This window comes from Dermacentor silvarum, chromosome 10 (assembly GCF_013339745.2).
Source record: "Dermacentor silvarum isolate Dsil-2018 chromosome 10, BIME_Dsil_1.4, whole genome shotgun sequence".
In the NCBI taxonomy this organism is placed as follows: domain Eukaryota; kingdom Metazoa; phylum Arthropoda; class Arachnida; order Ixodida; family Ixodidae; genus Dermacentor; species Dermacentor silvarum.
Window position 1 is genome coordinate 48998886 of NC_051163.1, and position 22305 is coordinate 49021190.

The 22305-nt window shown below is 47.5% G+C and overlaps 2 protein-coding genes across 2 annotated transcripts in view; both read left to right on the forward strand.

Annotated features, from left to right (window-relative positions):
* The window catches only part of LOC125939685 (uncharacterized), a 36935-nt gene that overhangs the window by 12176 nt on the left and 2454 nt on the right, over positions 1 to 22305 (forward strand). Inside the window, exon 2 of the mRNA XM_049657773.1 lies at positions 18436 to 18909. Within this exon, the coding sequence (XP_049513730.1) occupies positions 18613 to 18909 (297 nt within the window). The 5' untranslated portion in view covers positions 18436 to 18612. The remainder of the gene's footprint in view (positions 1 to 18435; positions 18910 to 22305) is intronic.
* LOC125940971 (TNF receptor-associated factor 6-like) lies at positions 4126 to 7306 on the forward strand. Its single transcript, XM_049657774.1, has 2 exons — positions 4126 to 4492; positions 6298 to 7306. Exons 1-2 carry the CDS (start codon positions 4196 to 4198, stop codon positions 6430 to 6432), a joined length of 432 nt encoding a protein of 143 aa, XP_049513731.1. The 5' UTR covers positions 4126 to 4195; the 3' UTR covers positions 6433 to 7306.

The following is a 22305-nucleotide window of genomic DNA, read 5'->3' on the forward strand; positions in this document are numbered from 1 at the left end:
TCTTTAATTTAGTCTTGCGCCAACGCGCACAAGAAGCCTGCATACATATTTAATATACTAGATGTCTTTACGCTTTATTTTAACATATCAAACTTACTTTTCTATTGCACGTCATGCGACACATATAAAGCAACAAGTTTTTATAAAGCACGATGGCGTGCTCGTGGTAGGATTATCTCACGCCAAGAATGTGAACAGCATTAAGCATTGTCGTTGTCTTCCAGTTGTACATAATATATAAAGGGTGCTTTTCGAAGTGTGCTGTAATAAAGACTGTCCTTGCTAGTCTGTTTAACTAAAACGTATACGTGCCGTGTACGGCGCTCAGACGCGCCATTTGTCTCTGGCTGCTGAGGCCAAAGTTTATTAAAAGAAGTCAATTAATTTGACATCACCAAGGGTTGCGGGAAGTGTGGTCTGTCGGCTGGTCTTTCGCCATTTTGGTCCCCAAAATTAACCCGCCAATTTAGCTGGTGGCGGCAAGTGCCCTTACAAAGGCTGTCACCACCCTAAAACGGCGTTGCATGTAGGCTCCCTAAGATGATGATGATGATGATGATTTATTGGCATCCCCTTTGAAACGGGGTGGCGACAAATAGTCACCTAGCCTGCTTGATTTAATCAGGTATACTACACATGTTCTTTATCTAGCATTTTTGTATACCTTATCTTTCTTTTTCAAAAATTTAGCTTGTACCGCTGCCTATGATTTTAAGAGATCAGGTCGTATCCATCTTTTCCCTGCTTTTTTTCCACCAGTACTCTAATCGTCTCTTGCTGATCTCTACGGCTGATCTGTTTATGTTTCCTTCCACTTTAAACCCAAGCGCTTCTGGGAGTTGCACGTTACCTACGGTTCTCGCTGGGTGGATCCCGTCGCATTCCATTAGGATGTGCTGAGTGGTCTCTGGATCTTTACTGCAGCATACACATGTCTCATCTAGTTCCGAATATTTGTTCCGATATGTTTTTGTCCTTAGGCAACCGGCTCGAGCCTCAAATAGCAAGGCACTGCCCTTTGTGTTATCGTACAGATTTTCCCTTCTAATTTCTTTCTTCTCATTCTTGTAAATCTCCATTGTCCTTTTCGTTTCCATTCTTTGCATCCAATTCACGGTCTCTATTTCTCTCACTTTCTTTCTGATGACCCCTGGTTGTCTATTTACAGTTTCGATTATCCTGTACTTGGTTGCCAACTTCCTTGACCTCTTCCTCCATTCTGTGTCCACGCTTTTCATGTAGAGATACTTGTGCACTTTAGCCGCCCATTTATTTTCATCCATGTTCCTGAGCCTTTCCTCAAAACTAATTTTGCTTTGTGCTTCTCTGACTTCAAAAGAGGAACAACCAATGTCTTCATGCACTGCCTCCTATGTCGTATTACCGCGTGCTCCCAAAGCCAACCGGCCTACTGATCTTTGGTTAACTTCCAAACCCGCCAATATATCCGATTTCAAGCATATAATGGCATTTGCGAATGTTAGCGCTGGCACCAAGAGGGGTGAGAGCACAGCGCCGCCTCGCGGCGCGCGGGGGAACTTCCTCAATTACATTTTTTTTTTTCTCTCAATAGGGCGCGCGTCGAACGGGACGGCCGTAGGGTGCCTCGATGCCCAGCGCCGCCGTCCAGGGTGGAGACAACCCCGCTGGCGCCGCCATATTGTGTCACACGAGCTGAGACTCAGCTACGCTTGCGTTCATAAAGTGTTACTCGCGGCGCGCTTCCAAGTGCTTTGCCTTGATGAGGATTTTTTTATCGGTGTCCCATCTGCATATCTTTATAACCAATAACCGTTAACTCGTCGAAGGTCGAAGACGAAAATGTATGGCGCCGGGAACATGCCCCAAGTTGCCTAATTCAATCACATTTAATATGTCGTGTGTATGTTTAAAATACGCACTATTTTTTTTTGCGCTTCGATGCTTAGTATATAAGGTTTGCGACCCCCTGTGTGTGGAAGTTTTTCTTCTTCGCTGTTGTATTTTGGTTTACACGTCACGCCTCCTTTACCGTAGCCAGCCACTCGCGCACGGCGGTTAGTTTCCCTTGCGTTGCGCGTGCTCTTCGTGTTCGTTGCAATTATTTGACGATATCTACGCGCAATTTTTGCTTTTTTGCCCACAAAAATGTGTGCTGACAGGATTAAGCTGGTGTAAAAATAACTGCGATGTGAAAATAAGGTTTAGTTAGCTGGTGTAAAAATAACTGCGATGTGAAAATAAGGTTTAGTTAGTGCTGTAGAGAAAAATGTAACGTAACTTGTCTGTGTCAATCTTGCGTAGTACACACAAGAAATCAAACGATGCACAAAATACATTTACTTATAATGTCTAGTACAATCAATCATGAAAGAGATATGTACATGAAAAATTATATGTACTGTGTGGCGCCTGAAGGTTATGTTGAAAGACGAGATAAAAAAATTAATTCGCAAGGTAGGCTCGACACACAATTCGGGATAGAGAGAGTTTTTCTTTATTTATTCATTGCATGGGGGGGGGGGGGGGTTCAAGTGAGTACATCAACCTTATTACACACAATATAAATCGAAAACAAGAAAACGCAACCGCGGGTAATATTAATCAAGATATCCAGCCAGAATACATACATCAGCTACCATCGAATACGTCGCATCAGCCAAACACATCGATGGCGAGTACAGAACATTTCATAAATATCCATTAGAACACTGATAACTACATTGCAAAAATAAACAACACTGCATACATATCACGTACAAAAACCGTAAATGAAACTAAGACAGTCAAATACAGATTAGCAATGTGTTTCACTTCGAAAATATAGTCCATGATGATGTAATGCTGTTGACTTTAACAGACGGCGCCCATCCTGTCGATTTCCCTCGTACTGGTCCTCTTCAAAGTGTTTCTAAGTACAGGTAAAACAACAAAAGTGATTATTGATATGAAAAGTTGCCTTGTAAATACAGAGAACCCATTACAGTGCTTAAAAATAAATTTTAGCAGAAGCAATGCTGTATTACCTCGCTTCACACACAAGAAATGCACAGGCTACAACAGACACCATGCCAGAAAGCGCCGAAACATTTTGGTCCCATGATGCCCCTTAACTCTACTACACCTGGGCATACCGTGCACAGGCATTTAAAGACCGTCACAGTACCCACTACGATCGGGAATGAGCACGAATTACCATCGGCTTACGATCACCACGCTACAAATATGTACAAGTCTAAAAAATCAGCTATGTAACGTAACACCCTGAGGTCCGCAAGATATCTCCTGCGAAATCAGAAAATCACAATGTTTCGCTTACCACGTGCAAAACAGCCGCTCTCCCCAGACGAAGCACTGCGTTCTTTAGTCCCAAATAACCAGTACCGAAAAAAGAAAAAAAAAGAAAAAGAAACAAGAGACACACACGATGTGTGCTTCCCGTGAAAAAGGAAAATAGGTGGCTTACCTGACGATTCGTAGCTAATGTAAGACTATTTCGCGGCTAAGCATCTTCGTCAGTCCTTAAAATAAGGGTACACACTGCACCCATCAAAACGAAAAAAGCCTATGCGACGCGCGCTCGCAAACCATACGCTACTCAGACAGCATCGGTGCAGTGCTTACTTAGTTCGTGAGCGAACGTAGGTACGTGAGCGAGGATCAGAGAATACTTTCTTATTTAAATGAAAAACACGGTGCGGTAGTCTAAACATTCTTGACACTTACCTCGCAAATGCAGGAGTTATCCGTTGCCTTCCAGCGATCGCGCTTTACTTGGGCTTCCCATCTCTTCCGTCGCTCTGGGTCCCGGGGGAAGCGAAAACAACGCAGTCCTTTACGCATCGATCCGGCGCACTTGGGAACACAACAGCCCGTCATGTCGACACGATGCACTTGATAGCTTGTCAGTCATGCGGCTGAACACTTGTCTAGCAAGTAGAAGCGTCCGCGAAGCATCCGCGCGCACTGTGCCTCGAACTCAGCACCGGCACCAAGCAATCGCAACGGCTCGCTGTGACACAATATGGCGTCGCAGCGAGAAAGCGGCGGCGCGGGGGCGGTCAAAGGTTGGCACCACCCTGAACGGCGGCGCTGGCATCGAGGCACCCTAGACGGCCGGATGCGCAACCCCGCCGCGCGCGCCGATCCAGGCGGCCGTGTTGCGAGCAAATCTCTTGTCAGCGTGTGCCAGGGTGTGGTCGTCTCTATCGCCACCATGCCCGAACACAGGCGTCGAGCTCTCCACCGAGTGTGCGACTCGGTAAGAGGCGTGAATTGGCGCCCGACGCGTTTCGCGGACGAGTCAACGTTGAATCGTTACGCCTGCTGCGTCTGCCACGTGATTCCAATAACGACGGTCCTGCTGCCCTGTTCTCACGCCCTGTGCGCGCAGTGCCGGGCAGGTTCTGTCGTACAAGATGGCGGAAACGTCTGCCCCCTGGACGGAGAGCCCTTCTGTGAAGATAAGTGCCAGCATCTGCATCTTCGCGATGACAAGAAGAGGAACCTGAAGGTTAGTATTTCTCGCTCCTTTCACAGCGAAGGGAAATCTCGTATCATTTCGTAAAAAATACCTGTTCGTGTGGCCCTTTCGGTATCCACTGAAGGGAGGGAGGGACGTAAATATATATATATATGATGGCTCGAGGTTTATCTGTGTATGGCTCGCTTTGAAAGCGCGATGTCCCGCCGTGCTGCGAGGCTGCGAACTTTATCACCATGTATCGCTTCTCAGTTTGCGACCGCTCACTGAGTCCCCCCGGCAGCAGCACCACTCTAAACGGCTCCAAACGCCGAGGCTCATGTGACCGCATCCGATAGATTTAGCCTAAGCTAATGCACAGAGCGTGGACAACTTCAGCAACTCGTGCGAGCAGTACACCTATACCCACCATGCAGAGTACCCCCCTATTGACTATATACGAATCGTGCGTCCACGCCAAACTGAACTAGTGAGATGCTCGACACCCTCAGATTTCTTTTTGAAACCTTGTGTGATTTATAAAGTGTAAGGCAATGCATTTCCAGAATAATTTACAGGACCTCTCTTGCCTGCCTGAGTGCCATTTAAGTGATACCTTTGAAGTCGAAATAATGTACCAAATTAAATAGTAATAAAGGTGTATTAATTCGAAGAAAGCGGGAATTTTCTCTCGATACTTAGAAAGATTGTGCTTTACTATGCACTCTCCTTTTAGGCCCCTGCTTTATTTCGTCGCCATTCGATGGAATTGAAATAAGATTTTGAAATAAGAATTGAAATAAGACATTTTGTCGATATTCGATGTGCTCATGCCATTGTTGTCCCGCTGAGGTCGATCAAAACGATTTCTCCGCTACCAAGTATTTACATAGGAGCTCCCGTGGTAACGCTTCCTTAAGAGTAATCATTATCGTGCGTTTCTTCAACTTAGCCTGAAGTCAGGAGCTCGAAAAACTCAGGCGGGCTTTCTCTGTCCAGTGAGTGTACGACATATAAAGCTGTACACAAAGGGGGATACTCTAGGACATCTTGCTACTCGCCTTTTTCCTTTTTTTTTCTTAGCCTAGTATTTCTTTTTTTTTTTTGCCAGAGTAGCTGCTGGCTAAATCCTTCGTGACCATATCACATCGTAACCATATCATTACTTCGAACGGCACGTGGCTTGACACTATATGGTAAAGTCATTGTCCAAGGCCATCTGTTCGTTTAATGATTCTTCACATGACGCAAATGACACTGCTTTAGGGTCAAAAGTAGTCAACCACGCCCGAATACCAATGACGCGGTCGTGCAGGATACGCTAGCTGTGGCGTGTTATAAGCCCCCATTAGAAGCAAGAAGTCTCCCATTGCGCGGGCTGCCAATTAACGTCGAAGGGACGCGGAAGAGAGAGCGTAAAATTCGCTGGCACAGACGTTGATTCTAAGGCACTTGTTTCATACATTGAATTATTTACGTGCAGTTCGCCTTCAAGAAAATAAGGTACAATAACAAAAGTTGTACTTATACACTGCACAGAGACTCCTACACGCTTTTATGGAAGATTAATTTCGACAAAAAAATAAATAAATAATAAAGGCGTCGAAAAATGAAGTCCCATCACTGGTCACTAAACATATACAAAGTTGTATAATTGTGTTATCACGTGACTAGACAGATGTAAAACATCGTGCCTTCGTACGCGCTAACATTGCAATAGTGTCGCAGCAACACATATGCATACTGCGACGCGTTCATGCGTTACTTGTGCGTATTGTGAATTTAACGCTTTGTTTAACGTTCATTCCTGTCGAAATACATATTTTTTTTTTGCCACGCTCTTTTTTTTTTTCAAGGCTTACTGCTGGAACGAAGTCCATGGCTGCGATTTTGTGGGTCCCTTGGCGGCGCTTCTGCGTCACTTCGAGGAAGAGTGCGCCTTCCACGCGTTCCCGTGTCAGCAGTGCGGCGAGCTCGTCCCGCACAGTTAGCTAGCAGCCCACTACATCGGCGGGTGCAGCAAACGTTCAGTGGCGACGCTCGCTCAGGCATCGCGACCAGGTGGCGCAGCCGTCGCTACCGATGTCGTCGGGGCGGATAGGGGAGACATCGAGCAGCCATCGAGAAGGGCGTACGAAGAAGAGATGCCGGGGCTTCAGAGCCGGGTGAACGAACTGACGGAGGCGTGCCGGATCCAAGGCGCCCAGCTGCGCGATTTAAACGCTGCGCTGGCGGCCAGTCTTCAAACTATGAACGCCAACGTTGTCCTGGCCGCCGAGAAATTCTCGCAAGCGATTGGGGAGGCCTCACAGCTGCACGAGCGCATGCTGACCTCGAAAGCACCGGATAGTTCACGGGTGCGAGAGTGCGACGTGGCGGCCGGAGCTGGTTCCTTTGACGAAAAGGCGCCGTGGTGCGAGGAGAAGAAGTGCATCCTTCGGGACTTATGTGCCTCAGTTGACAGTTGTAAGTTTTTTCTCGATGACATAAAATATTTCCAGAGCGTACCACTCCCCCGGACCTGGAGACCAGAGTTGACCCTGGTCCCACGAGCACTGGATGAGCCGACTGCCGGGTCTGGAGAATCTTGCTCGGCAAGCTGTGGAAATGTTGATGAAATACTTTATTGGATGCTTTTATCAAGCACGGAAGAGCTTCCGATAGCAGGAAATCCTGTCAGACTGTTCTCTCATTTGCTTGGACGAGATACATGGCTCAGTATTAAGGTCGACCGACGAAGTGGATACGGCATTGTGGTCAATTTCAGTTGGGGGGAAAAACAAATAAATACGAATAGTTTTCCAGACATTGTTAGGGTTAAGGCACTGCACGGGAGGGGTTCTGTCGACCTAACAAGAAAACCATATCATTACGAAGAATGGCGGCAAATATATGTCCTTACACAGTATACGAGGTGCGCAATAGACCAGCATCTCTTATTTGAAATATCCATCAAATTCTGAGGGACGGCGTCCGATTAAGTTAGTCACGATTGAACGGTTCTTCGACGAAATGGAGTCCCATGAAATTGAGCGCCCGTTTTAATTTAAATTACACTTCGCTGAATAAGACGACACCATTTACTGTGTGTTCAAAGACCTTGAGATGCAATAAAGGTGATGTATTTTTTTCTGTCGTGTCGTCCCGATTTCCCTGTCATCCTCTGATATTATTGTTATGAACATCGATGTCTGTTATCAATAATCGGTGACACCTAAATATTAAAACTCCACCCACAAAAATGCAGTCTCCCTATCCTTCACCTCTGAAAGAAAGGCGTGGCCGCAAGACTTTACTCCCAATTACACTCAGATTATGTACGGCCAATAAGGTTCGCTTGTTTCTCTGACATCAAGTGGTATTATTGCATGCGTAAATAAGCTATTCTTGCGGATAATCTTTCTTCGGGTCAGTTGTTTCAGGATGAAACATGAATTTCTCGGGCAAATTAAATGGGTGACGCTGATATACTCAGCCAAAAGTAATACTTTAGCTTGAAGCAACGAGCCTTTGTTTTCCAATTATAGCCTAACATTTAGATCAACAGAGCAACTTCATTTCGTTGTGAGCGGCCTCCAGTTGGCTGGCCTCTCTTTCACAGGTGAAAGGCAGGTGCACTAAGTTTTTATGGGTGGAGTTTGTAATTCCTAGGTTGTCACCGACTATATGCTGGCGGAAACACGATAATCCTACGCTGCGGGCTATATCACCGAATTGCCGTCGTTTGGTAGGTTGAGGTTTGTACACTCTAAGAAAAAAAGGTCCATATGGGATGTCGAGGTTAGTCCTTTCTGGGGAGTAACTGACCTGCCACAACCATTCGTCCTTTTGGGGAGTAACTGCAAGGGGATGAACGGTTACTCCCCATGTGGTTACTCCATTTGTCCAGTTGCTCTTTTCCGATGCTCCTCAAGGGTGTAACGGTAATTTTTTTCGCTGCTCCGCAAGGATGGAATTAACGAAATTAGCCATTTATACGCTGATAAAAAACTATTGAGATGACAAAAAAAGGAAAGAAAAGCACTCCGAAGTAGGATTCGAACACACGTCATCGCGCTCACAAGTCAGGTACTCTACCCACTGCACCACGGTAGCTCTTTTTTTTTCTTTATTGCCGGGCTTCGACACAGTACAGCAAATGAACACACAACAATAGAAAGTGCGCCAGATCGCTCAAGTGGCCAAATTGCCATTGCGGCCAGGCGTTGTCATTTTAAAATTCCCTGAGCAAGACCAAAGGCTCCAGCCTTGACAGCCACTCGGGAACATCTGTTAGCGCTTTCAATGTCCCCAGGAACCTGTGTACGCTTTCTCGGAAATACATGCGTGCTGGTCTTGCGTCTGGGTCGCAATAATAGCCAGCCATTCGGGAGCGCCTGATGGGCCTCCACTGCACCACGGTAGCTCGCTTGACGAGACAGGTTACTGAGCCAAGGTTAAGCATCTAAACGCAGGTACGGCAATACAAGAGACTCAGCATTTTGTGTATGCTACGCGGGGAGAGTCTAACGTTGCGTCTACTTGCAACCGTGCGGTTGCAAAAAGAAAGTTGCGCGATTATGCGATGAGACATTACGCGATGTACGTACGTGTAGTGCGCGCATATACGGGGCACGCAAGACGACATAGAATGCGAACTCATCTGTCACTTAGCTTGCCCCCGTTTGAGCTACGTATCGTTTCACTTATGTAATCTCCTTGGAACGGAAGGAACTTAGGTACTATTGACCAAGAGCATATGGCAGTCCATCAATGACTTGCGGCTTTAATGTGTATCGTTCACTTATGGCTTGCGCATGCCTTGCATGGTTCTTCACACTCCAAATTTTAAGTTTCACGCATATTTTTACACGAGGAGACATAGTGCTGCTTTGTATGTACTTTAATAGACAGTGCACGAACTTCAAATTATTCAAGATTTATAGACAATACCGTTTTCCGCGCACGGACGAAAACAGCGGAGTGCACGGGGAGTAACTGTTGCCGTTCTTCCTGTCGTTGCTCCCTTTTCGACCCATGGACTAAACACTTACTCCCCAAAATTTGCACACGACACGCACACTCCTGCAGTTAGTCCTTTGAGGGACGAAAGCGCCCTTTTTAGGAGTAACAGCCCAGTTACTCCCGTTTTCGCCGGCATTTTTCTTAGAGTGTAGTCACCCGCCACGCTGGCTCACTCGCCATGCTGAGCACGAGGTCGCGGGATCGAATCCCGGCCGCGGCGGCCGCATTTCGATGGAGGCGAAATGAGAAAAAAAAAAAAGAAAAAAACGCCAGTGTGCTTGCGTTGTAGTGCAGGTTAAAGAACCCCAGGTGGTCAAAATTAACTCGGAGCCCTCGACTACGGCATGCCTCATAATCAGAACTGGTTTTTGCACGTAAAACCCGAGAAAGAAGAAAGAAGAGGTTTGTAGTCATCTGGATTTCGTGAGCGATCATTAAATGGGCACACGCCAGTTTGATGGCACTGGTATTCGAAGAATGATAGATATCTCTTCGTGCACCAAATCTATGCATTCAACTGTAATATATGTGTCTTCACAAAGCCGCTTTGCTAATGAACTGCGGCGCTGATAATGGCGGCTCCGTAATCACGGCGTTAAAATGCAGTGATTCTTATCTTGCTGTTGAAATTCGGGTGCGCAATAGTGCCATAGTAAAAAGAAACGCTGTCATATAAGTCTGATAAACTGTCCTTTCAGAACTCAATACTTCATGTTTTCCATAATAGGCTTATTTTTAGAAAGAAAAATTGAATTCCCACTTTGGCTTCCTAAATTTCACCCCACATCCCGAGAGCCGGTACGTCAGCGTGACGTCAGGAATTTCAATGTATTATTTCGTATTCGGGCTGCGAGACTCAGTAACAGTTCCCGAAATTTGCGATATTCCATCTTTAGCTATTTTACAAATGCAGCTTATCATTATGCAGGAATCCTTTCTGGATTACTAAGGATCATGTTACGATAAGAGTGGCTCTCCTGGTATTCTAAAAAAAAAAGGTTAATTACTAATTGAGCTGAAAGAATTTCTCTTTAGCGTCCCTTTAAAGAACCCCCCAGGTTGTCAATATTATTCCCGAGATCCTAATATGGCATTCCTCATAGCCTCGATGTTATTTTTGGACATCAAACAAACATATTAATTAATCACCCCGCCAATCAATCATTAAGCGCTGTATTTTCCACCGCTTCTGGTGATATGCTTTTGCATATTCAACACGCCTAAACAACTCAAATTGCTAAAGTTCGTTGACGTTAGACAAAATTCAATTGGTTTGGGTGGTATTAATCCCAGTCTGCTATTACACTGCGGCGTGTGTGCGTTCGAACAAGATTTTGCAACGCCGTAATGTCGCTGCCCGTCCCACGTTTCGTACGTTGTTTACGGTGTGGTTACGGACGGGTGGCAATATTTTCTATGATGCGAAACGAGACGTCAATGTGTCGCCACATAAAGGGGGCGAATGCAAATACGATACCAGGACACCTGAGCACTCCTTACGAGTTGCGAATGCGAAAGCATTCGTGTCCATTTGAACGCCGCTCAGCGGTACTTCGAATTTTGAGCTGCGAGTAACGTTCTCGAGTTTTGCAGATCTACTGCTGTCTCACTGCACCGTGTCGACACCACGTGCCCTTCGCGTTTCTGCGCTAAATGTTCACTACTTTCCTTTAGGCTCGTCGCCCTCGCTCGAAGCTGCTACGCTTCGTGTTTTCGAGCCAACAGACACTCGCGTTCTGGGCCACACTTCGCTGCATATGAAAGACGTTCTGCGTCGCGTCGCCTTGTCTGCTCTGTCAATGCCCGCTGGTGACGTGGCGTCGTAGCCAATGGGAAATTTTTATTTATTTAGAGAGACCTCACTCGATTAAAAGATATTGATGCTACAAGGAAACAAACATTGGCACAAAACGAAGAAATTTGCGTATAACAAAACAGATCTTCAAAAAAAAAAAAAAAGAAGAAGAAAAAGAAATTAACAGATCAGCATTGCATAAAAACAGCAAGAGGTGAAAAAAGAAGTTACAATATACGTTACATAGTTACAAAGGACGTTACACATTGCATGCTAGTGAAAAAGCGAAAAATAAAAAAGTGAATACAAAATAAAAAAAAAATAACACAGGCATAACGCCTAACAACGCATGTAAAACGTCATCGTTTTGATAAGTAACCATGTACTAGCTAACTGGGATCAGTGTGAAGTAAAATGTTTCGTCAAAGTACTGCGAAATGCGTCATGATTTGTGAGTGACGCAATGCTATCCGGAAGGCTGTTCCAAAGACGGATAGCGCGAGACAGTGGTGAAAAGTTAAATGCTTGCGTCACGACCATATATACACGGGTATAGGTGAAATTATTGTGCAATCTGCGCGATGTGGAAACGTGGCGTTTCAAGCATGGTAGGGATATTCCGTGAGAGTGAATGAATTTATGGAAGAATGACAGCAATGCAATGTCACGGCGTGATGCAATATCTGTCGTTTGGCTGCTACAGACGACGATGGACTTTTCGCCAAATGTGCCATTTGATGCTTTGTCATCAATAAATCACGTACAATTGGTGCGCATGTGGCGCGGATTGTTTGGGAGCATGGAACGTTGCACAAGAACACATCACACAACTTGTCATCTGTCGTCAGTAGTTTGAATGAAGAGCGAATGAATATCTTTCTGCGCGAATAGCATGTGAGTGGACGAAACCTGATGTGTTCATTTGTACCACTCGGTTCTACTAGATGATAAACGCTGATCGAAGCTCTCATCATGCATGCTGTAATGATAAGAAGGATTATATTACAAGGCATCCAATTCGGTGCATAGCAGAAAGCATGGCCTGGCACATAGTGTTGTTCATCCCTCCCAACTGCAATCGAATGAACGAATCTTTCAGCGTAAGTAAACTAAAAGCTGTGTTCAGTGGGGTACGACAGGACACCACTGATCGGGACGTTGACGCGCTTTCCAGTGACCTATACTGTTACCCCATGCAACGCTCGCCATTTATTTGACTTACAATATGAATGCCCTGCTACACAGCCTAAGCAGAACACACAAGCAGAGGGAACAGACGACAGACAACGCCACGTTTCGATGGCTAAAGACGCTTGTTCTGAATTACAGGCTGACATTAAGCGCACCCATAATAACGTCACCCACGTCTTTCCACGTCCATCCAATATTGTTTCCTCCCCTAACCCCTGGTATCGTTCGATAATTATGATTATTATTACGGTGGCATACATAAAACAATCACAGGGAGGAGAAACACAGCTAGCTATCAGCATCCCTCAAAAGGGGGGGGGGGGGGGGGGGGCAGAATACTTGCCGACTTTGGGGTGCCTCGATACCAAGCCCCACTTGTGCTGCTATGGACGCAGCCTAGCCGGCTCTAGAAGACTAACTGTACGTAGAAAAAGAATGGGGAGTGAACAACAAAATAAAGTAAGAGGGAGGCACCTGGTGAGAAAAGAAGACGAGAATAAAAGAAGGTTGTAGAACGACACAACATAACACATGGATGTTAGCCCCGCGACCTTTGTTAGGCGCATAGCATCCTTTAAATGGTACACAAATTAGAGCAAAATTAGAGCAAAAGGTCAGGCTGTAAACCAAAGTCTACATTTTTTCCCTTCAAAAATGATCGAAGGGCCTCGTGGGCTTGATCGCGTTTGAACGCACGACCAGCGGGAAATAAACCATCATCTACTGTCTCACATGGAAAGCTAAGTGAATGACGCGTTATTAAGTAGGGTCGCGTTATTGCTCAAATTTTCTTACTTCAATGTTTTTTTTTTCTTCTATAAGCTTTTATTCCCTTTGCCCCTATCCCAAGTACAGGGTAGCAAGCCGGTATTCACACTGGCTAACCTCCTTGTCTTTCCTTCTTTCTCTCTCTCTCTCTCTAAGTGAATGACGCTCTTTCTAAAGTACATTCCGCTGCGTACTGTAGGAGGGACACTCCAATACTAATTGACAAAGTGTTTCGCTTGCACCACAGGAAGCACAGACAGCTCTGATTTCCAGCTCTGGTCGGTGCAACCGTTCAGCCATTATGATATACCCTGCATGAAGCAGCAGCAACACAACTCCAAGACAGAGAGGCAAACCACGCCCATAAACCCATGGAGGAAACGATCTGACAACTGGAACTCGTTTATCAGGCGGATCAGCAGGGCAGCATCATCCAGTTACCAGATAACTTTTGGCCAAATAACACTTTCCTTTGCGTGAGATGCCAGTTGGCCCAGCTCTTCGTGGCTTACAATGCCCACGTGTGATGGGCAGACGTGGGCACTGACATACACTTGTACACTAACAGTTTAAGGATACTACGCGAGATGCGATTACGCAGACGGAGTTAGTAATGCGAGGCAGGATAGGGCTTACATTAACTCGTGGCTGTAGGCGTTTATAAGCGCTGCGCATGAGTTGCTCAGAACAACATTTTAAGCTGTGAATTCCTACTGCATGTATTTCAGTGGTACGTTGGGTGTACGGTGCTTCGGGGTAATGTCAAATGATCTTGGCGGCATTAGTTGGTCATTGATTCTGACCTGAAATCGCAGAGCTGTAACAAGCCTTGCAGTTTTCTTTGCATCACCCAGTGCATAGTAGGCAACCGCAAAGCTTTTATCTCTCAGTCTGTGTCAACGTTGTGAAGCCTGCGAAAGGCTGCATACGCGCATACGCGTCGTGTAATCGAGATGGAAGCACTTCTGTTGCTTAAAATGTGCTCTTCGGACCGTTCAAACTTGGATCGTTTTGTTCAATGCGTGTCGACAAAGCTGCCGCATTTAAGCGTATTTAACCGCGCAAGGGCACGTTGTTCGGCTCGCACAGAAGAAGCTTTACACATAGGCTGCGGTGCTCGCAGTGTTACGAAGTCAACCTGCTAATTACAAAAAAAATCATCTCCCTCTCTTTCTATGCGTGTGCATTTTTCTTTATCTTTCTGTCTTCCTTTACCCATTCCCCAAGGCAGGGTAGCAAACTGGACAACTATCTTCCGGTTAAGCTCGCTGCCTTTTGCATCCAATTTATCTGCATCTCTCTTTACTTGGTTTCTTGCTGTTCTTGAACTATCCTGTTTACGTTCAGTGACAAGACGAGCCGCCGAACACGTGTCTACGTTTCTTCGGTGAATGTTCGGTCCGGCTTCTATGTCTTACATTAAGTTTTGCAGAAGGACGCGACATTACCAAGAGAGAGAAGCTTTAACGAGAAAAAAGTGGAAAGGCTGACCTGAGCCTCTAGCCTGCTACTCCACGTTGGGGAAAGGGCTTTGGAGGACCGACTGAGAGAGGCTAGGAAGACGAAGGTGGCATGTCAAGAGGGATGGTGATGGCTGCTGCACAGTCAACAGTTCGTGCACTTCATCACGGTTTCTCCATCATACCAGAGAGTGGTCCAGGCTACTGAAGGGTAGCCAGGAGACCGTCTATGGCATGCGTGATTTCCACAGCTTCTCTCGCCTCAGGGGCAGCATTTCTGCAAAGCTGAAATCTTTCCTATATGTACATTTACATAGCCGTGGTTCTTGCTAACTTAACTTCAACAGGTTCGGTTTGCAGTTAAGAAAAGAAAGGTGATAAAGAAATTCGGCAATTACGCCTGAAAGATGTCGGAGCATTGACAACTATAGGAAGGTTTAGCATTTCTCTCAAGCTCCTCGGAGGGTGTTCTAACGATGCTCGTTACCCAGACCAATATCAATGCCTCCTCGAACTAAATGCCAGGCAGACGGCTCGCTCTCCCTTTTCTGACGTTCCGCCGTGGAGTTGCGCGCTTTCACAGAGGGGTGGCGCCACGCTCTGACACTGTCTTGCGTGGCGCTTGTATGGGTCGGGAAGGGGGCGGGACACAGCAGCGGCCTCTCGTTCAACATTTTGGGCGTTAAAATTGAAACATCTGCTGTGGCTGTTAGCAGATTATCATATGTAGATGTTAATTATCTTTCGCATCAGTGCGAAGTAAATAGTAAGCAGCTGGAAGTACCGGCAAGAGCGATCAGTCTGTTTCGATAAACATGCAAAAATGAAGGACGCCGCGTAGTAGAGACGCAAGTATAAACTGTGTTTATTTCACCCTTACTGTGGGCGACAAAAATGATCACGCATTGTCTCCTTCCTTATGAAGAAGAACATCACGGCTTCACAGAGTTGTCCAGCTATAGCTTCAACACTTTGTGGGACAATGGTTTCTGCTTAAAAAGCTTAGTCGCCCTGTTTCTGTCCGTCACTCCAACGGCATAGTTCGTGAAAATGGGCTTCACAAACTTATTTGCGATGAGATGGAGAAGTATATTTCTTTGCTTTGTCATCGCTCTTTTCGCAACGAAGCACAGAAGTTCCATAAGAGCCCGGACGCTTCTTTCAACGCAGACTTCTAACGGCTTAGCAATAGAGCTTCATTTGTAGAGCACGGTTTCAGCAAATTTCCGAAGCCCTCTCAGAACATTTAACAGCTCCTCGTTCGGGTAGTAAAGTCCTCAGTTGCGGTGAGCGATGAGACCGTGTAAGGGAATGTTGCTTTTCGGCGCCTGCAGGAGCGAAATGGAATTTACGCCTGGGATTCGCTCACTTGCCGCGCAAACGTTGAACCCTCCTATTAAGGCTGCACTGGCCACGTCCGCGTTTGAAACAAGCGGCATTGTGTTGGCGCATTGGTCATACAGTTCTCTGCTACACTGAAAAGCTTCTCCATAACTTTATTGCTGGTTGCTCCATCGCTTCGGTGCTGGTTAGATGGAATTAGTTTTTTGGCTGGGAAAGCGGATGAATTTTTCACGTTACTACTCGAAGCAGCGACAATTTCAGTCGTGAGCATTCTCTCCAGCCCGTATACCGCACTTTTTTTAGATCCAGCGCATCATGGCACTTCTGCGCAGGAATCCAAACAAGGATTTAATTGGGTCACTTGATATTTTATTGCGATAGCAATTATATGGACACTTCAACCGGATTTCTGCCGTCGGCGTCGCCGTCGCCGTCGCCGTCGCCGTGAGGTTCCGTATAGATAAAATCTTCACCGCGCGCCGTATGCCCCAGCGCAAGCGTGCTGGGACGCGCGCTATCACGGAGAGCGAACGCACTCAATCCCCCACGCGCAAGCAACGAAGCGGGAAGCCAGCGCCGGAGGGAGCGGGGGGGGGGGGGGGGCACTTCTACTGTGCCAACAACCACGCTCGTCGCTCGACCGCACGGTCTCTTATCTCTCCCACGCGCAAGCAAGGAAGCGGGAAGCCAGCGCCGGAGGAAGCGGGGGGGGGGGGGGGGGGGGGGGGCGCACTTTTCTTCTGCCAACAACCGCGCTCGTCGCTCGCCGCACCGTCTCTTATCTCCACACGGCTCTGACCTCTATGCGCCGCGTGCATTCGCGGCTCAGTTTCTGTTGAAGCGATAGACCGCACGTACCTTCGCCCGCAGCGGCGTATGCTTGCTGCCAGCGTTTTGACAGTCGTTGTCTGCAGTCATTCAGTGTGATCTCTTCATGTTTGTTTGTGCGCGCTCACACCACGCTTGTTCATTCAGTTATTAATAGTCGGGTCACATTTTCCAACGCACGCTACACATGTAATGCTGCCCGGATCGGCAGTGCAGCGCTACAGGTGTGTCCCTTCGCACGCGCGCTGCCCACGGGAAGCGCTTCTCATCAACACCACCGTTTCACACGCGCCTTCTCGTGGTCATCGAGTCTTTCTTCATGTCGGTCTACTTACGCCGCAGCACACCTGCTTACTTAATCAGCTCATGTTTACTACAATTCATATTGCTACCAAAGCCGCTCACCTTACTTCGTATGACATTGCTGTGTTGCTATCGCATGCATTGCTTCGCCCTTAGGGCGAAACTGTGACATTTTTTTTTTCTCGTCAACACAAACTCGAACTTTCTGACAAGAAACAGATGTCGAATGCACTCGAAATTCGACGTCGTTGTTATAACGAGTGCATGATAGGTTTTCTTTGCCAGAGAGTGCTCACGCTTGCTCTTTCTCGTGAAACGAGACACCTGGCTCCTTATTACGCTGACTGCGTGCACAACGGCACGCAACAATACTGTATAATTGCAGTATTTAGCGTTATATATGCTTACAACAAGAAAGCAGACACTATAAGAACACCGCAGCACTACGAGTGCGGCTTACGGAGGCGTTGGGCCTACCTTCAGAGGAGGGAGCGTAGTGTCAGACCTCAGCGCCTCTAGCGGCCGCCCTGAGAGAGGGGTAGGAAAGGGCTCAGCAGTGCTCCCGCCGCCCGTTTGACTGGCATATAGTTAGAGGAGGCGTTGCCAATATGTACCAAATTTTCTTTTCAAAGCCACTAATTTGCTTTGTTTACGGGAGTCTCCCTGAGAAATGTGATGTCAAGCCGAACATTCACTGTCGTGCTTTTATTACTCTGCCGCGTCGGCCATTTTTCGTCACGGCGCAGTTTCATCAAGGTCATCGAAAGGTCATCGCCAACATAAACACCTAACGCTTTCGCCTTAATGAAATGCATTAATATCCAATTGAACGCTACTGAACGGACCTTAGAATTATGAACTCCTCGTGGGAAAGCGATCGCGTCTTGATTTGGCCTTACCGAGGCGCAGTTAGAGCTCAGGCCAGAGCTTGCGCGGACAAGGATCGCGCGAAAAAATCCGTGATTAAACCGACTATAATGCTTTCGCATTCTGATACGTAAGGAGCCCAAAGTGTCTACCGAATTTATTTATTTATTATCCTTTTTTTTGGTCAGGTGACCGCGAAGGCTCGCATTAGTGAACCCTCGGCGCCTACGGTCATTGCTTCTGGCGACTGGCAGATGCGAAGCAGGCGAGGACTGCCGCATGCCATAGAATGAAGTTCTTCCTTGACGGTGCGGTGTGGTGGCAGCCTAAGTCGCAAAGCCAGCTTGCAAAACAACCGCCGAAGGACCGAACTGCTATGCTACAAATACGAGCGCAAGTGATTAAATTCTGCTTTCGCAATCTCTTCCTGACAGAGTGCGCAGAGCGGCAACCTGGGTTAGCGGGAAATACTACTTCAAGGACGCTGCTATCGGCTGCGCCACTCTCGTGGCCGCGTCATCTGTCGAAGTTATCGGCAGTCACGTGACTGTGAACAAACGTAAGAAGCGCCCGCCTGTGCGAGGCCCCGGCATTCTCTCTCCGTCGTTGCCATGCCTCATCACGGACGGCCAGCTCTGCACCGAGTGTGCGACACGGTGAGCGGTGTCAACTGGCGCCCGACGCGGTTCGCCGACGAGCTGATGCTGGCTCGTCACGCGTGCTGTGTGTGCCACGTGATTTCGAGCACGACGGTGCTGTTGCCCTGCTTCCACGCGCTGTGCGAGCAGTGCCAGGCAGGGAGCGTCGTCGAAGATGGGGGAAGCGCCTGCCCTCTGGACGGGGAACTGTTCTGCGAGGACGAGTTACAGAAGTTGCAGCTCCCAGATAGAAAGAAGCCGAACCTGAAGGTCAGTGCACGTGTCACGCCACGTGAGAGCTAGGGGAAATCTATTGCTAACTGCTTTCAGTTTATGTTCGTTGTGTGTCCAAATTCATGTTTTGTTGGCTCCCGATCTCGAACAGTTCAGTATCCGCAGGGTGTTTCAGCGAACAGCTTCAAAAAATGTCAAAAGGTTGCCTGTGACAGATAGCACGATTCTAGTTCATGAGCTGGTCTACTCAAAGAAGCAGACATGACTTGCACAAAAAATCGGGCAATTAAGAAAAATTCACGAATGAAGTTTTTAATTACCTTCTTGTCCATATTGTAATTTACTCTTCGAGTAGACCAGCCCATGAACTAGAATTGTGCCATCTGCCAAAGGCCATCTTCAACATTTTTGAACGTGTTCGCTGAAACACCCTGTAAATTTAGCTGTTAACAAGGCTGGCTACCTTAAGTACAGTCGACCGTGAACATGGCGACACTAAATGCGTCTGCGCTGAATGATGATTTCTAATCGCGTCTTTTTGGAAACAGGGGGGCGACAGGCAGTTGCATATGGCCTCGTATAGCAACTTGGCAGAGCGACATAACACGGCCAAAATGAGATCTATAGCCTGGTTCAGCTTATCATCGTTTAGATATATTGAGGGGTAGCGTTTTCGCCTGCCTCTGCTTTTATTTTGTCTCTTCATTGAACTATCTCTATGCTGCAAAATTAGCTATCGCTGTAACGGCCGTCGGTGATGCCGTTGTCGCCGTCGCTGCGGTGCTATCACGGTATGGACGGCTCAGGCTCGGCCGGGGCACGGACGATTCGAACGTTTCGAGACCGGCGTGGTGCGTTTGGCTCCAAAAACGTCGAAGCCAAGCGGACATTCCGTAACCTTTGCATCCAGTACACTGTCTGTTTCTCTCGCATCCTGTTTGATAACTTGAGGTTGTCTATTTACACCTCCTGTCACCCTGTATTTGTTCCACACTTTCTTCACCCTTGTGTCCATTCTGTGTCCACGATCTTGAGGTGGAAATATTTGTGCAGTTTAGCAGCCCGTTTCTTTTTGCCACGTTCTCGGGTGTTTCTTCAAATCGAATTTTGTTCAGCGCTTCTCCGGACTTCGAAAGAGGCTCAGCCTATGTCACGGTGCACTGTCTCATATTTCGGTTTGCCGTGGGCCCCCAATGCCACTCAGTCCGCCGCCGACTTTGGTTAACTTGCAGTCATAACCTCGGGACGGCAGAGAAAGAAAAGAGAGCAAAGGCAGGGACGTCAACCAGACGAGCGTCCGGTTCACCATCTTACGCGGGGGGTAGGGACAGCTTTATTGATATTATTTAATTATATAATAGACAGTACTTCGTTGAAAATGGCGGGTTTACAAAATCACGAAGCCATTTAAGGCCAGAAGGACGAAGTTTGTACAAATCCATGTACTACCCATAACTACCATGCTGTCTGAGCTTCCCTACCTTGAACGAGTGTTCTTCGCGAGTATGGTGCCATTATGCCTCGTGCACCGCGATATCGCTGGCATGGGCTGTTGCTTCCTCACCTGCGTCACTTTTTCTTTGCTTCCAGCGGAGCGCGTATACTCTAGCAAAAGTTCACACCCTTTGGGCCGTATATGTTGTCCCCAAACAATAATCTTTATCTGTCTTGTCGGCATTTAATTTCTTTAACGCTGCGAGCCCGGTACTTCCTAGTCACGAAAGGCTTGAGCGTTGTCAGCGTGACTAAGCATTCTCGGCAGGAAAGTATTCAGCGCTGAGTTTTCAAGAAAGGAAACGCAAGCAAGGTAGATGATTATTGTTTGGGAAGAAGATACGACCCAAAAGGGTGTGAACTTTTTTTTTTTTTTGCAGTGTAGAGACTAATTTGAATGGCAGCAAAAGGCCGAGCACCGGGATTATATCGCATTGCTCTAGTGGCAATTTCGCGAGCCGGCGTAACAACACCGGTCGGTGGTATCGACGCTACTGCGGTGGGATGAGTCACCTTGCGCTTAAGCTGTCTCACGGTAGCTCGCTACCATAGAATGCGAGCTACCATAGATGCACACGTTCCAGCGCTTGACATAGGCTGTGCGATGAAGCTCCCTGCCCCACATTAGCCCGAAAACACCCCTGTTAGAGTGTACCCCTGTCGCCTATAGCTTGCGCAAGAAACTCCAGTGGAAGGACGCGATTCAGATTCGCCAGGCAAGGCTGGCGCTCGAACGACGAAGCAAGAGCATTATACCGAGCTCGAGCTTTGTGTTGAGCAAACTTCAGCGTTCAGCAGCAAGACATCAACATTATAAATTGTGGTTATACGTGCGAAAACCAGGACCTCATTTGAGGCGCGCCGTAGCGGGGGACTCCGGGTTAATTTGCGCCACCTGGGATTCGTAACCGTGCACCACCCCCCCCCCCCCCCCTCCCTTGCACGGTACACAAGCGTTGGTTCATTTTGCCGCCAGCGAGATGCGGCCCCCGTGGTCGGGATTTGATCGCACGTCAGTAAGGAATGCGTCTCTTGGTGTTTGTAAGGTCGTTTCATATGATATCGAATACCTTTCTTTGGCTCTTTCGACCGTTTTCGTCGTTGGTCGGAGGTAACTGGTATATGGGGGATGAAAGTTCACTGAAAGCTGACTGGCTCTTGCAGAGGCTCGTTCGAGCCGGTAAAGGATACGCTGGTGGAGCGCTCAGACAGGACGAGGGCAGCACAACCCTCCCCTTCTCTCTCCACCCTGTTCCCCTGTAGCGGCTGGGCCAGATAATTACGGCAAGAGATGTTCAGTGATGGGGAAAGATGGGCGAGTTGGTGAGGAATCATCATACCGTGTTGGTGAAGCAGCGCACTAATCGGGACAAGGTGGTGAGATACAAGAATACAGAGAGTGCAGTGAGTATCGTGTATTCTTGTCTCTCCGCCTTCTCCTGGTCAGTACGCTGCTTCGCCAACACGGTATGAAGACGGCTAAAGAAGACGACGGCGGTCGCCTTCAAGGTTCCCGCTCGACGGCGTACAACAGAGTTCTATAGCGTAGCGTCACCACCTTACCATTGCCGAGACTTATGGCCACCAGAGCGCATGCACGGAGTTCACCGCGCTCCGGCAAGCTTGTCGGAACGCTGCCGTCAGTTACCATGACTCAGCAATTTGGCAGTGCCCAAGATGCCCTTTTCAATTATGTTTCGTTACTTCCTCTTCGTTGCGCCAGCAAAAATAGGATGACCAGATCACTCATTACTTATTGTCATGACAACTTATAAGCGTGCTTTTGTCATTATTATTCACATCTGTAGTTCACGCTGCTAGATCTTGGGGTGGGATGGCATCGGGGCGAAAAATGTGTTGATTTCAGCCTTTCAGCGCAGCGCCACATGAATGTACAGTGTTGATAAACGCTAAGTGCTCAGTCATGCTGATGGTTGA

Excerpts from the sequence above, each read along its gene's own strand:
- LOC125940971 (XM_049657774.1), top strand. The coding sequence starts at position 4,196 with ATGCCCGAACACAGGCGTCGAGCTCTCCACCGAGTGTGCGACTCGGTA. Across the intron at positions 4,493-6,297 it reads ACAAGAAGAGGAACCTGAAG|GCTTACTGCTGGAACGAAGT; the intron begins GTTAGTATTTCT and ends TTTTTTTTCAAG.